Source organism: Panthera onca, chromosome A2 (genome assembly GCF_046562875.1).
Source record: "Panthera onca isolate mPanOnc1 chromosome A2, mPanOnc1 haplotype 2, whole genome shotgun sequence".
NCBI classification, from domain to species: Eukaryota; Metazoa; Chordata; class Mammalia; order Carnivora; family Felidae; genus Panthera; species Panthera onca.
The window spans coordinates 122786342-122801131 of record NC_138340.1 but is presented as its reverse complement, the minus strand read 5'-3'; the positions used below and the strand labels follow the sequence as shown (position 1 = coordinate 122801131).

The window sequence follows — 14790 nt, the reverse complement described above, 5'->3', positions numbered from 1 at the left end:
AAAGTTTAGGATGATGGCACAGCAGAAGGAAATACGTAAATTAAAAATCCAATAGCAGTATCAGCTTGTCTCCCTTTGTGGATGATTTTTCATGGCTGTTTCTTCCTTAGACACAGATTTGCTTGCATCTTCTTGGATTTCTCCTTCTACCAAGACCTCCCCCCCGCTCTTGAACTTTAAATTCCTATGAATGTACAGAGAAATCCATCTCTCTCACTCCCTACACCACACAAGTTCAAGGCACTTTTAAAGCTTATGAACTCACTTTGCCAAACAAAGTGCATTTATTCTGGGTCCTGCTTCTATAAGCACAAAGAACTGACAGAAGCTTCAGAATGGTATTTTTTTTCTTTGTAATATAATCTAATTCTTAGGCAGGACCAGTTCCTGTAAGAAAAGAGCAGTATAAATCTGCCTGTCCCTCCCTCTTCCCACCCCACTTCTGGCCAGAATAAGTCCCTAGGTATTGTTTTGTTTTTGTTTTTCCATCTAGTTGTAATACTAACCTCAGATGGGTAGGGGGCAGTGACTGTCACTAATAGGGGTTGAGAGAATACTAATTTCCTTCTCTTCCTACCTCTTTTTACCACAAGCCACTTAAGCCTTACCATGATCTTATCCATTGAGCTTTTGAAATAGGGAAGACACTCCAGCACTCTTACTGTTACGATTTCTAATCCCTGTGAGGTAGAGAGGAAAAGTGGAGATGGCTGATAACGACTATTTTTTAAGTATGGGATTTCCATAAAGATCCATGTCCTAAGACAGATGGAAGGCCACCTATTTATCTGCAAAGTTTAAATTCATTTTCCCATTGACTGCCAACTTCACTTCATCAATTACACCCTCTTTGATCCATTTTTAATTAAAAAAAACTGTTGGGTCGACATCTTGATTCATTGGGAGTCTGTCAAATTAAGTTAAATGTGAGGATGTGTTAGGACTGGGAGTTGGGGGTGGGTGAAAGATTAGTTACTTGGCCCCAGGCTTGACCCTGGCATAGCCTCGGGTGCCACAGCGAGGCCAGTTGGGGCCTGGGAAGATTCTGCTGTATCATAGATGTAGATAGTAGGCCTTTCCTGGTGGAATTGTTTAAAGACTCATTTAGGAGATTTATGAGCATTCATTATACTTTTGTTATATTTAAAGAAAATGAAAAACTGCTTTTGGGGAATGACAAGTGATAATAGCTACAGAATACTGTATTCAAGTGTGTATTTTAATGTTCTCTGGATTCTCTGCGAACGTTCTATGGCATACTTTGTTTTGTGCACCTGAGTAAGAGGTTCAGCTGACCAGTGCTTATAGAAGCACCTTGCCTAGAAACCAGCCATTATAGAAACAATTCATCTTTTATGACTCACTGGGTATAAGAAGATTCCAAACTTTAAGACCCAGTGGTAAAAGGATATTAAGTAAATGTAACAACAGAGACAAATATGTCCAATTATGGCTGCGAAAACCCGAAATTACATTATACTGCTCTAGTACAGTAGATTGTAAAATTTGGTTAGTATTTTTTAAGTACCCACTAGGTCTAAAGCACTTGAACATGTACTAATAATATATTTAACTCTTAATAAACCTGTGTGGAAAGACTTATTGTCCTTATTGCTAATCAATAAATTGAGATTCAAAGGGTTAAATTGTTACAGAACGTTTGCAGAGCTAGTGGAAAAGTGTAGAGAGGAGATTTAGTCGTGGTCCTTTGATTACAGGACTATATATTGTTTCCACATGCCATGTTGCTTGCAGACTTGCTGTACCTCTTTGTTGAGCCTGCTCTCCCGCATTATGCATCCTCTGTCCTTCAACGATGCTCTCATGTGGTTCCAGTACAGAATCCAGGACCAACAACGATAGCATGATTGTTCCCAACACAGACTGGTTGTGTCCCTCTCCATCTTGGGCCAGTGTTGTGTCCTTTATTGAAACTATGTCATGAAGCGTTGGTTAAGAGAAGCCCTACAACTGAGCTAACGTGACCACTCACACACCTGCAGATCAGCCTTTCAAGGACCGTTGCTCATTGAATGCATCTTCCTGACCTCTCATCAGTTAATCCAAATGGATGGCTCTTTCCTCAACTTCCTGCTTCCTTTTCCCCGTCCTCTCTACTGCAGCATTAAGAAAATACAGTCCATGGAGGAAAAGCATTCCTTAATTATTTTGCTTCTGATCTTTGTGGGTATCTGACTCTATGCCATCCTCTTATCCATCCCTGATATCTCAAAGGAAGATATAATTTCTCTTCCTCTGTAAAACCAACGGAACTGTATCCTTTTTCTACTGCCAGAACGTGCTTACATTTGATTTTCATAGAAAATCAGCGATGAAATTCAACAATCAAATAGATAGATATCCAAACTGCCTAAGCACAACGACATTTCCACAGGCTTGCTCCCTTTGAATTTTTTGGAGGCTTTCACATTGTTGCCCACACCGTTTCATCTAGAAACTCTCCTCCATTTGCCTATGAGCCCTGCATTCTCCTGATTTGTCTTTTATCTCTTTACTTAACTGCCTGACTAGTTGGCTACTCCTCCTCCTCATGGGACTTTTCCCCAAATCAAGCCATCAGCCTTCTTCTCCTCAGATTTCTTCCAATAAACTGTATCTTTTCTTAGGATTTTAAGCACCAACTCCATCAGCTTGATTTCTAACTCCACAAATCTGTCCCTATCACTTTCTCAAGCCTACACAAGCATTCCCAACTCTGAGATGGACTTCTCCATCCCAATGTCTTGAAGGTACCCTAAGCCTCACTCCCGGATTCTTTTGCAACTGTGATCTTCCTGATGTCTATATTTCTGTTATTGCTACTACCTCCATTTTTTTTAGTCACCCATTCTCAAAGTCATTTATCTTTTTTATTTCTCCAAATCAGTTTTCACACTCTTCTCACTGACACTTCTCTGGAATTCTGCTAACCAGTTCCAGATTTCTTCCTTAATAATTATGGCTTTTAGTAGCAGGAAATGATACTCCCTCGCATGTCAGACACCTCCTAGCTCCAGAAAAACTGACTTCTAATGGCCAGTGGTAGAGGCTTTATCAAGACAAACATGAAGAGCAAGTCTGCCATGAGCATACTCCCCTGTTGGAGTTTAATTGACTGTTGTCTCATCTAGTGGGCTCCTTATAGGCTGAGATTCAGTGCCTGTCCGTGACGGCTGACAAGTTTACAGAGACGTTTGGGTGTTCTAGTATCCTGTACAAGCTCTCCCTTTCCCTCCTTCTCCCCGGCCATAATCAGAGGTCAGATGAATGCCAAAGCATTTGAATTCAAGCATTCTAAGCCATAAAGGCATAAAGATATCACTGGGTGGTGATTCTGTTCAGTGAATGAATATGTGGAGAATATATTAATTGTGCCTTTTCCAGAAGACAAGCTCCTCATGAAGTGACATCTGTCACCTACACTCACCTTCACATGGAACTGTTTCCTGACTGAACCAGGCCTATTCTCCTGTATGTTCACATCATTCTTTTTATGTAACTCCTTCTACACCTATTGTCCTTATGAAAATCTTCGTTATTCAAGACCCAACAGAAAATGTCATCTTCTCTGGGTCATGTGCTGTGATCTCTTTGACTAGAATTGGTCTTTTGCCCTGGTTAACTCTCAGAATGATCTATTTTTGCTTCCTCGTGACACTTCAGTGATTCTGCCTCAAATTACATAGATCTTAATTATTTCTTACCATATGATCATTTTGGGGAGAGTAAAGACCACCCCCCTGCACACACTTTTTCATATTTGTGTTTGCTATGGCAACCAACACAGTGGTTCATATAAAATAGATCCTCAAAGGGGCGCCTGGGTGGCGCAGTCGGTTAAGCGTCCGACTTCAGCCAGGTCACGATCTCGCGGTCTGTGAGTTCGAGCCCCGCGTCAGGCTCTGGGCTGATGGCTCGGAGCCTGGAGCCTGTTTCCGATTCTGTGTCTCCCTCTCTCTCTGCCCCTCCCCCGTTCATGCTCTGTCTCTCTCTGTCCCAAAAATAAATAAAAAACGTTGAAAAAAAAATTTTTTTAAATAGATCCTCAAAAATGTAATGGCTAAAGATGGCACCGAACCAGAGTAAATAGAGATAGAAAATGTGTGGGGCACCTGGGTGGCTCAGTCGGTTAAGCGTCTGACTTCGGCTCAGGTCACGATCTCGCCGTCCATGAGTTCGAGCCCCGTGTCGGGCTCTGGGCTGATGGCTCGGAGCCTGGAGCCTGCTTCCAATTCTGTGTCTCCCTCTCTCTGCGCCCCTCCCCCGTTCATGCTCTGTCTCTCTCTGTCTCAAAAATAAATAAACGTTAAAAAAAATTAAAAAAAAAAAAGAAAAGAAAATGTGTCAGTATGTGACAAATATGTTACCACATCTCCTCTTTTCACTTACGACAGACATTACTAGTCAGTCAGTGCACCTCTTCTCACCAAGTCCAGACCCAGCCTGAAAAGCCTTCCCAACACAGAGCTCCATGCAATTGGTTGAAATCCGTTGGCATTTCTATTCTTTTAAAATCAGTGTATCATCCCTGGATGAAGAAATAACCTAGTTTTGCCTTTACTCTAATTCTCTGCTGATTCAATATCTTCTCAGATGTCAAAATCTCAGTTGATGCAGAAAAAGAAATGTACGTTTAAAGATTGAAGTATCGTTGTACCTTTCTAAAAAAGAAAAACACCCTACTTGGCTGTTCATATGTGTCTCTGTTTCACCTGCAGACTCAAAATTCCTAGAGAATAATGGAATATAGCTCTAGGCCTTAGAGTCTCACCCTCAAAAGTAGGTAGTTCACGTAGGCCATTCTGTTCCACAAACATCTCTGCCCGTGGAGCTCCCACGTGATCCAGAATTTTGGAAACAAATATCAGAGTGTGATCTCATCATTTCCTAAAACAGGCTAAGAATGCCAGGGGTGATGTGGTATCAGACAACACAGTTGTATTGTCAGTCAACAGTCTTCCAGCTGAAAAAGAATTTGCATGTTAATAACCAGATGAAACCCGTATCACTAAAAGCGCATCCTGCCTCGCTCATTTCTGGAAAGGAAGTCGAAGCCATGATGAACGGGTAGTCCAAGAAGCCAGGTAAGGCACACATTCAAAAATGGTACCGATTAATTTTGTGGAATCAGGTTACCAGACTGGAATCTACTCACTTCTTATGCTGCACTGCCACCCGGTGTCTGTTAGAGGCATGAGCTGTTTGCTGGGTTCCAGGGCATCTTTAGTGGGGATGGTTTTTAGCTGGATGAATTCTTAGATTCAAAAGGTCAAACTGCAGCAAATACCATTCTTGTTCTGATCGTGCTGCTACATTTCTGTATATGTTTATACTATTATCAAACACAAGGCTTAGATTCTTAAATAGCTTTATTGTTAGGACTATATATATTATATATAATTTATATATATAAAGCCTTAAATATGAAGAAAATGTAGTTGGAGGAAATATTGGGAGACAAATTGTAGAAATCCTGATAACTATAATAGAGACAGAGCTTGGGGAACGTGGGTGGCTTGGTCGGTTGAGCGTCTGACTTGAGCTCACGTCATGAGCTCGCGGTTTGTGAGTTTGAGCCCTGCGTTGGGCTCACTGCGATCAGCCTGTCAGCACAGAGCCTGTTATGGATCCTCTGCCCCTCCCCTGCTTGCTGTCTTCCCAAATAAATAAATATTAAAATAATAAAGATAGAACTCTAAGTTGACAATATCCATGACATTTATATATGAAAATAAATAACAATTTATTATTTATAGCGCCATTTCATTGCATTGCCATTTAATGACATCACCATTAATTTCTGTTTATTATCCCTAGTATGCTAGCATGCTGGCACCACCTTCGTTTCCAAGCCCTTTCCCCTCTATCTTTGCTACAGAAGCTGTGAAAGTTAACATTCAGTTGCCCAGTTTTCTTTAATTTAAGGGCAGTCAGGTGACAGGGTTTTTGCTGATGAAATATAAAGCTGCTTCTTCCAGTTCTTCTTTCCTGGAATACTGACTTTAGCTGGGAGGTACAGCAGCCATTTTGGGTCCGCGAGGCAATGGGGAGCATGGAAATAAAATCCGACATGCTGACCCTAAGGAATCAGAAAGATAGAAAGGGTCCGTGTTCCTGATGGTATCATTGAACCACTACACCATCCTTGGCCTGATTTCTTGAAACTTAACTGTTTTGTGAGAAAAATAAACTATTTCTCTGAATTACTGTTAAGTTACTATTTCTCTTGCTATTTCTGAAGCCTATTCCTAGCTAAATTAAAGACCCTGCTTCCCCGAAAGTTTCACCAAGGTGCTTAAATATTCGTTTTACTTTTTTGCAGGACAGAATTGTGTGTGTGTGTGTGTGTGTGTGTGTGTGTGCACGCACTGCATTCTCTAGGCAGTTGTCCAGGGCCAATATGATCTTTTCACTTCAGTTGTTGTCGCCATTAAAAACACAAGAAAACATTTCTGCTTACACTCTTGATGCCCCCTTCGTCTTACTTGCTGTAGGAGGGCAGTTGCAGGCACCTGACAGATAGGTAGGAATTAAGGAACTGAAGCAGGGTTGGGGGACACCTGGGTGGCTCAGTCAGCTAAGCGTCTGACTTTGGCTCAGGTCATGATCTCACGGCTCCGTGAGTTCGAGTCCCACATCTGGCTCTCTGCTGCCAGCATGGAGCCTGCTTCGGCTCCTGTCTCCCTCTCTCTCGCTCTCTCTCCCCTGCTCATGCTTTCTCTGTGTCTCAAAAATAAATAAAAACATCAAAAATTTTGAAGAAAATAAGAGACTTAAGAGTGGGTAGAAGAATGGAAAGTGCATAAACAGAAAGCATACACTTGGTGAAATGCAAAAAGGCCCATATTATAGGAGCACTGTGACCAATCGAGAGGCTGGCATGAGATGAACCTCTCTGAATAGGAAAGGGCTGAATCATGTAGTGGTCACAGAGGCAGATTGAGGATGTAGAGGAAGGAGGGAAGGTTTAAAATTTTTTTACCAAGTTTCCAGCAGGATAAAGTTCCTATTTGATAAAGATTGCTGTGGCTGGAGGATGGAGAATGAGTTGGGGTAAAGAGAAAAAACCAGAAAGCTAATAAGGAGACCGTAGAGATGGGAACTGAGGCCAGACTAGGAATGACATTGGAAACAGCAAGGTAGGTAGGGTTAATTCTGACTTGAAAAGTAGAATCAACAGAACAGGGATGGAGTGTTGAGGGAGGGCTATCTGCATGAGTGAGGGCAATGAAGGCAATGGTTGCTGAGGTGGAGAGTTCAAGGGCAGGATGGACGGGAGAGGTGAAGAGGAAGCATCTGGGGACAGAATGGAAACTGGTTGTTCCATTTTGTGCATGTGGTTTATAAGACACACAATTAACAGTTTGATTTGCTGGTCAGGAGCTCAGAAGCAAGTTTGCCTTAGAGCTAGACATTCCCGGAGGATCACATTACATAATTTTGAAATGTTCATGATCTACTTGCCCTTACCTTACTGCCCTTACTTGCCCTTACCTTACTGAAAGCAGTGTTTCAGTGAAGGAAGACTGGGAAGCATGTCTTGAATTCAGTTGAAATATAATCCCTAAAGTCCTGATTCATAAGACATTTGTAGTTATTAAAAGAACAGAAACTGTAGAGTCTAGAGAGCCATCATCAAGTAAGACCTTAGGAAGATGTTGGCTTCTTAGTTGATGTTAACAACCGATTGATAGCCACAGAGCAGCGGGACTTAGGGTTTTCCTGTGTAAACAGAAGTCCTGTGCCATGTTTGTTCTTTATTGATTTCTTAGTGGAATGTATGGGGGACATGCTCTCATTGTCCTGGAATGTACATACACACGCCATGCCACTTCCATTTTCTTTATTCATGCCTCTTGTTCCTGGCTTTGAGTACCATTCTTTCATTGTTTTATTGGACAATATTGATTGAATACCTTCACTGTGCTGTGTTCTGGGAATTTGCAACTCTGGCGGAGTCATAGTCCTTGGTCCCCAAGGAGCTCTCATCGGTGGGGAACGTAGCTTTATGACCAAATAACTACCAAACAATGTGATAAGTGAGGGCTGTGCTCCAGCTGTGAATAAAGTGTTTCCAGAATAGAAAGAGTTGTTAGCTCTGGGGAATGCTTTAGGCCCAGAATTGGGATATATATATATATATATATATATATATAACCTGTCCCCCTGCCCCCGCCTTCCTTTCCAGTATCCCTTGCAGCCATTTCCCACCCCAGATCCCTTTCTCTAGTCCTACCAAATTCTTAACAAATCCCTCATCATCCCTGGCTCAGCTCATTTCTTCTTGGTCCCTCTGACGAGCCACATCTGGAGGAATATAGGCACGACTGCCAAGAAGGAAGAGAAACTATTGCTGTTTGTGGGCTGCTGTAAAGCCAGTCACCGGCTAGAAGAATCTTAAAGACGAAAACGAATAACTGATGAAAATAACTGAAGATAAGCCTGAAGCTGAAGATTAAAAATAAGATACGAAGTAGTTAAAAATAGAGTAGAATAAAATTGAAGGGAAAACAAAACAAGAGCTTAACAGACCTTATTAATTTAAAAAATGAGAAAAATGATAATAGTGAGAAAATTGGATGAATTTAGGTTTAGAGCAGGAAAGGCTAAAACTTAAAAAAACAATAGAGGGTGAAAATATGGTAAGGGACTGAAAAATGATCAGGTAAGAGATATTATGGAACTCATAAGAGATGTAAAATTAAGACAAAACCATTTAATATAGTCACCACCACTTCATGTAAACTCTCCAAACTTCTCATAAATGATATCTAGGAAAGACAAAATACAAAGAAAGAAAAACCCAAAAGGTAAAAAGTCCCAGCACCACAAAATCTGAGATTAAAAGATATTTAATCACAAATTCTCATAGGGACTATGCTTAATGATGAGGATTATGTGAACTTATGATTACAACAAAATAGATCAAAACAACATAATTATATTATAAATTTTGGTAAAACATTATTAGTCATCAAATGTATAATTTTGATGGAAATGTGTTTCCTAATGAGACAGTGAGGTCTTTTTCCTCATTAGATTATGGATCCATTGATGGATGTTATTTATTGCTGGAATGATATACTCTCATTTTGGGCATTGAAACAAGTGTTTGAGGAAAACTGGTTCACAGAAATAAGGATATGGAAATAGACGAAGTTTTATTATAGTTATGTTCCTTAAATCTTTGAACCTCGTGTGGGTAATGTGCCAAAAATATACACTGGTAATCTAGCCCCAAAATAGTTATTCTGACAGTTTAAATAGGACCTATTTCAACTTTGTTGTCAGTGAAAAAGTGGAAATGATGTGGGTTGAAAAGGATCTCTAAGCCAGGCATTAGAGTCACTCACTGGCTCAATTTTTTCAGGTACACCAAGAAGTTTCACCTAGACTCATCAATGATGAGTCTACATGTTGGCCATTCACCACTTGGAAAAATAGAAACAACAATTACAGCATGCCTTTGTCGATATCATCCTTTTCTTGGGGCACATTAGAGAGAAGGGTGGTGGGTGACTTCGTTGCCTGCATCCCCTAAAGAAAGGGAGTTCCAAGAAAGCAACACAAAGGGAGTTCACATGCCTCGTTCTGACCTGTCACAGCAAAATGTTCAAGACAGAAGGCCTTGATTCACACTTAAATGAGGCTTCCACGGTTAACTCATGTTTTATGGTGGGCCTTCCCTCTGCAGAGTAAGGTGGAAAATGGAAATTCATGTAAACACGCAGACCAGTTCTCAGGCAGCTCAGTTTTAGGGGACAGAGTAGAGTTAAGCTGGGAAGATGAGTCATTTAAAGTGTCCTGCATCCATGTGCCTCTTGGAAAGTCTTTGCGATACACATGGTTGGCATGTCTCATCTTGAGGACTGCTTTTTGAAATTCTTAGCTGGAGCCTGCTTGGTCCTGTTTGGATGAGAATATCAATTCTAGGATTTTACATATTTAGTGGGGGGAGCTGAGGAGGGCCAGAGCAGACAGTTTGCCAAACCGGTTTCCTTTTCTGCTGGCCAGATGCTTAGACTTCCTTTCTCAGAATCCTTTGCAATCAAGTCGGTCATATGACCAATTTCTGGCCAATAGAATGCAGGGAAAGTGATGTATGTTTCTCCAACTCTTTCCCCAAACCTTCTGTACAATTCTCAACAATTTCTCTGTGGCCTCACCAGCTGCTGCATGCAGTGGGTGCAGTGGAGGGGCCTGAAGCCCTAGGGATTGGTGGAACCATGAGATGGAAGGAGCCTGAATGACTGAGTAGAGGTAGGAGTCTCCTCCCCCAGCAACCCACACGGCACTGTGGCGTCACAGGAAACAATCCTTTCCTGTAATAACCCACTGAGACTTGGGGCTGTCTATTTCAGAAGCTAGCACCCCCCTCAACAAACAATGTTTACTTTCAAGTTTCTGCCAACGGTGGGATCAAAAATGTGCAAAGTTTTACTTCCTGTTATATCTTGTGGATTCTGGTTGGTGATAAATTGACCCAAATGTATTATCAGAGTCTTTGCGCCTTAGGGTTTGTATTTTGGGGTGAAGGGAAGGGGCAAGTCTGCTGGTCTTTAGATGATGGATTCTGCTTCTTTCTAAAATACCTCTAGAGTTATGTTATGGTTTTTAATATTTTATTTTACTCCCTATCATTAATTGGATAAAACTTGATTTATATACAAAGACTTTACAAGAGGAAGGCATATCACTCACATATACACACATATCTATATTCACATGAAGATACACATTTCTTCTTAATCTTTGTGGGTGGTATTGCAAATAGTAAAATATGCCTTTAATATCGTAGAATTCATGGTGACTTTTTGTTATGCATTTTTTTCAAACAATGCTTTCCAAAAGTCTAAGTTTTCTTATATGAAAGTGGAACTTTTTAAATAATAATGCAGAGAACCATTGACTTAGAATAAACCTCTACTGTTTGTTCCCATTTATAAAATTCCCTAATTTCAGATAACTTTGTTCTTTTATTTATAGGTAAACTTATTACTTTCCATTCTATGACAACCCAGATGGAGAACCCACAACTCTTAACAAAGAGGAGAATGTTTTATTTTTTTTTTTTTATTTTTTTTTTTTTTTAACGTTTATTTATTTTTGAGACAGAGAGAGAGCATGAACGGGGGAGGGTCAGAGAGAGGGAGACACAGAGTCTGAAACAGGCTCCAGGCTCTGAGCTGTCAGCACAGAGCCTGACGCGGGGCTCGAACTCACAGACCGTGAGATCATGACCTGAGCCGAAGCCAGCCGCTCAACCGACTGAGCCACCCAGGCGCCCCGAGAATGTTTTATTTTTAAATCAACTCACAAATTGAGTTCCATTTCCCAAGATGAATGTTATTTGTATTTTATTACAGACTGTGTTAGACACCTAGAAGCAGTCTACCGGGTTAAGGAATAAATATATGGATTGATGGATAAAATTCAAAGTCATAGCCACTAAAACTACCAGAGAGATACTTTTCGTTACCAAGGTCATCAAGTCACTTCTCCTGCCTAAGAACTCCAGCTTCTCATTGCTTTCAGAACACTGTCTGAGTGCCTAAGAAGACCTTAGGTGCCTTCTGAGATCTGTGCCTGCCTGCCTCTTGCCTTGCCTTCATTCTTTGCCCCTCCCACACATGCTCCATGAGCAGCTGGAAATAACAACAGTCCTGGGGTTCCCGGCATTTGCATGCCTTGTTCCCTCTGCTTCGTTTGGGTCAGCTAGTAGCCAAGACCGGGGATAAGGTGGGGCAGGAACCCAGCAGGTAGGGGCAGCTTCTGGGTCATGGTCCTGGGTGGGCGGAGCTAGTTGGGATCTCACAACATCAGCAGAGGCTTGTGGTCACTGTAAGTCAAGATCACAACCCAAGAGCAACGCTGCACACTGAGACGAGGGAGATGAGGCAGGGTGGTCAGAGGGCTCAGAAGCCGTGCTGCACCGTGAGTGGGCTTTTAGGTTTACTTCTGGAGGACTCCTGTGAGTGCCTGGGCACCCTAGCACACCCCCATCATCAGACTTACTTCACAGGCCCTTGGTTTATTAGCTATATGACCTTTCAAACAACCCTTTCCTTATTGATTAAGTGAACATAATAGTGGCTGGAATGACATTATAAAATGCATGTAAAGCTCATGGCATAGTGCCTGGAACATGGTCAGTACTCAATAAATAGTTATTTATATTCCCATCAAGACTATGAGTGCTTCCAGGAGCCTTCTTAAAATAAGACCATTACCTCTCACCCATTACATAGATTTCTAGGGGCTTTGGGAAGGCCTTTTTGCTCCCTATCCTCTTCATAATTTTCCCCTGAGCTGGCTGATGCCTGAGTGAGGCTTTATGCTATTCATTTAAAGGTGCTATCATTATTAAAATTCCTTCTAGAAAGCCTGGTTTGTGTACGTGTGTGGTGTGTGTCTAAATTATTGCTCACATCAGTCAATAGTGTCTTAGTGAACAGGAAATCTTTGAGAATCCCACGAGATCTCAGTAGATGATTGTACATCATGCACACAAGGTTGCCACTGAGTTTGGAGGCCAAAGGTTTGAGGATGGGGGCTGGCAGGGGGGCATGTATAGGGGTGTGGATGAGGAGTTAGGGGGGTGAGATGAGGAAGGGCAGCTAGTGTTCTCCAAAGGGGACAAGCACATTTTGAGCATGTCCTATGAGAAGGTCTCTCTGGGACAGGCTTTCATATGTTAGTTCTTTATATCCTTACCACATCATAAGAATTATCGTTCCCATTCTAACAAGAGAAAATGGAGGCTAAGAGCATTCAGTGTCCTGCATGGGGCCACACAGCAGGTGACTGGGGAAGCTTGGGTTTGAACCCCAGTCTGCCTGAGTCCAAAGCCCTGCCTTCTTTAGCAGCTAACTACCTCCCCAAGGGACCGATGGGTCTGCTGCCCTCCTGACACCTCTGAAGGCCCCTTTTAAAGTGCTCGGTACTATAGAAACTAGGCCCCTTAGGGTGGCCTCTCCGAAACCCCTCCTCCCCTGTTTCTTTTTAGGCAACACCTGTTTTGAAATGAGATTGCGTTCATCCCTGCTTCTCCTTACCTCTTCTCAACTCACATAATCCCTCTTCCTGGCTCACCTGGCTGAACGCTAGGAGGTGTGAACTGATAACCCCCTAGGACCCATCCCATCACTCAGGGCATCTGTAGGACCTCAGTGATACAGACCGGGCGGGGGGGGGGGGGGGAGGGGAGGTGGGGCACAGATGGGAACTTGGGAGGGAAACTTGAGCCCAATGAGAAAACAAATGTTAGTTGAGCACCTACTATGTTTTCAGGCTTTATATTCTCTTATTCAACCTATGTAATAGTCCACTCAGGCAAGCGAGGCTTAAAATCTCCTGTTCATTTCTCTTCTTATTAATGATGACCAAAGTCACAGTGTTTGGGGATGGTTATTGTGGAAGAAACAGATACAAATTCAGGCTTTAGCTTCTCTGTACTATGACATCTTTGGAGTGGCGATATTTCATATGTGAGAGAATGAATAATGAATATTATTTGGGGAAGGTCAGTTTGAACTATTGAAAAGCTGTAATTCTTGATTCTAGGTTTCAAAAGTTATAGTTTTATTGTATATGAATACAAAGAGACCAAACTTGGTTAATGGCGGGTGTGTTCATTAATTGTTTTTCCTGCAGCTAAGGACAGAATCAGAGGAGTTGTTACAATGAGCTGTTACAATGAGTTGTAATTGGAACATCAACTTCCATTAAGTGGCCACTTCTTTTTTTTTTTTTAAGTAAACTCTACACCCAACATGGGGCTTGAACTCACAACCCTGTAATCAAGCATCTCATTACCGACTGAGCCAGCCAGCCAGGTGCCCCTAAATGGCCACTTTTAAAGTGCCTCAAGGCTGGCCCTCTCCTGTTCCTCTTGTGTCTTTTCATACCATTAACACACTTTGCCATGTTCCATTTCTTTACAGAGCTTCCCTCCATACAAGTTATTCTCATTAGTCATCCTGGTTCTCTCTCTCTCTCTCTCTCACACACACACACACTCATTTTTTGTGCACCAATTATTTTAACTCTATGACATTTTTATTTCTGATAAAAGAAATTACAAAGCAAAACTAAGCCTCAACCTGTCTAAAGGATCACAAAAACCTGAATATGCAGGTTCTAAATGAATGTTTGCAGGGTATTAAAGGCACTACCTTAGCGCTGCAATGTGAATTTTCTCCAGCAGGTGGCGGTGGTGTGTAGGAAGAAAAGCTGCACTCTGAGACCAGGGTCTCCAGGATAGACCAGAATAGACGCTGACTGGGAACGTTGCATTTGAGTCCGCAATCCTGTATTGAGCCGCTCTAGTCTCCGGGCACCGCCCTAAATGTGCAGCGGATCCAGTAGGAGTGAGGCAGTGTCACCCAGCTTGGGGACCTCACAGTCATAGGGGACAATGTGTCCTTGTCTATCAGGCAGGGTCATTCATTCTGCTTTTATTTTTTTTTTTTAAATTTTTTTTAAACGTTTATTTTTGAGACAGAGACAGAGCATGAACGGGGGAGGGTCAGAGAGAGAGGGAGACACAGAATCCGAAACAGGCTCCAGGCTCCAAGCCATCAGCCCAGAGCCCGACGCAGGGCTCGAACTCACGGATCGCGAGATCGTGACCTGAGCCGAAGTTGGCCGCTCAACCGACTGAGCCACCCAGGCGCCCCTCATTCTGCTTTTAGAGAAAAACCTTAAAAACAAATCCCACACCTTGTGGACTGCTGGTAGGAATGTAAAATGGTACAGCTGATGTGGAACACAGTACAGCAAGTCTTCAAA

General features: G+C 42.1%; 1 protein-coding gene across 1 annotated transcript in view; it reads left to right on the top strand.

Moving 5' to 3' along the window:
• The window catches only part of PDE1C (phosphodiesterase 1C), a 505372-nt gene extending 492990 nt beyond the window's left edge, over window positions 1–12382 (top strand). The window contains exon 19 of the mRNA XM_078440786.2: window positions 11367–12382. Coding sequence (XP_078296912.1) covers window positions 11367–11410 — 44 coding nt within the window. The 3' untranslated portion in view covers window positions 11411–12382. The remainder of the gene's footprint in view (window positions 1–11366) is intronic.
• The last annotated feature ends 2408 nt before the right edge of the window (window positions 12383–14790 follow it).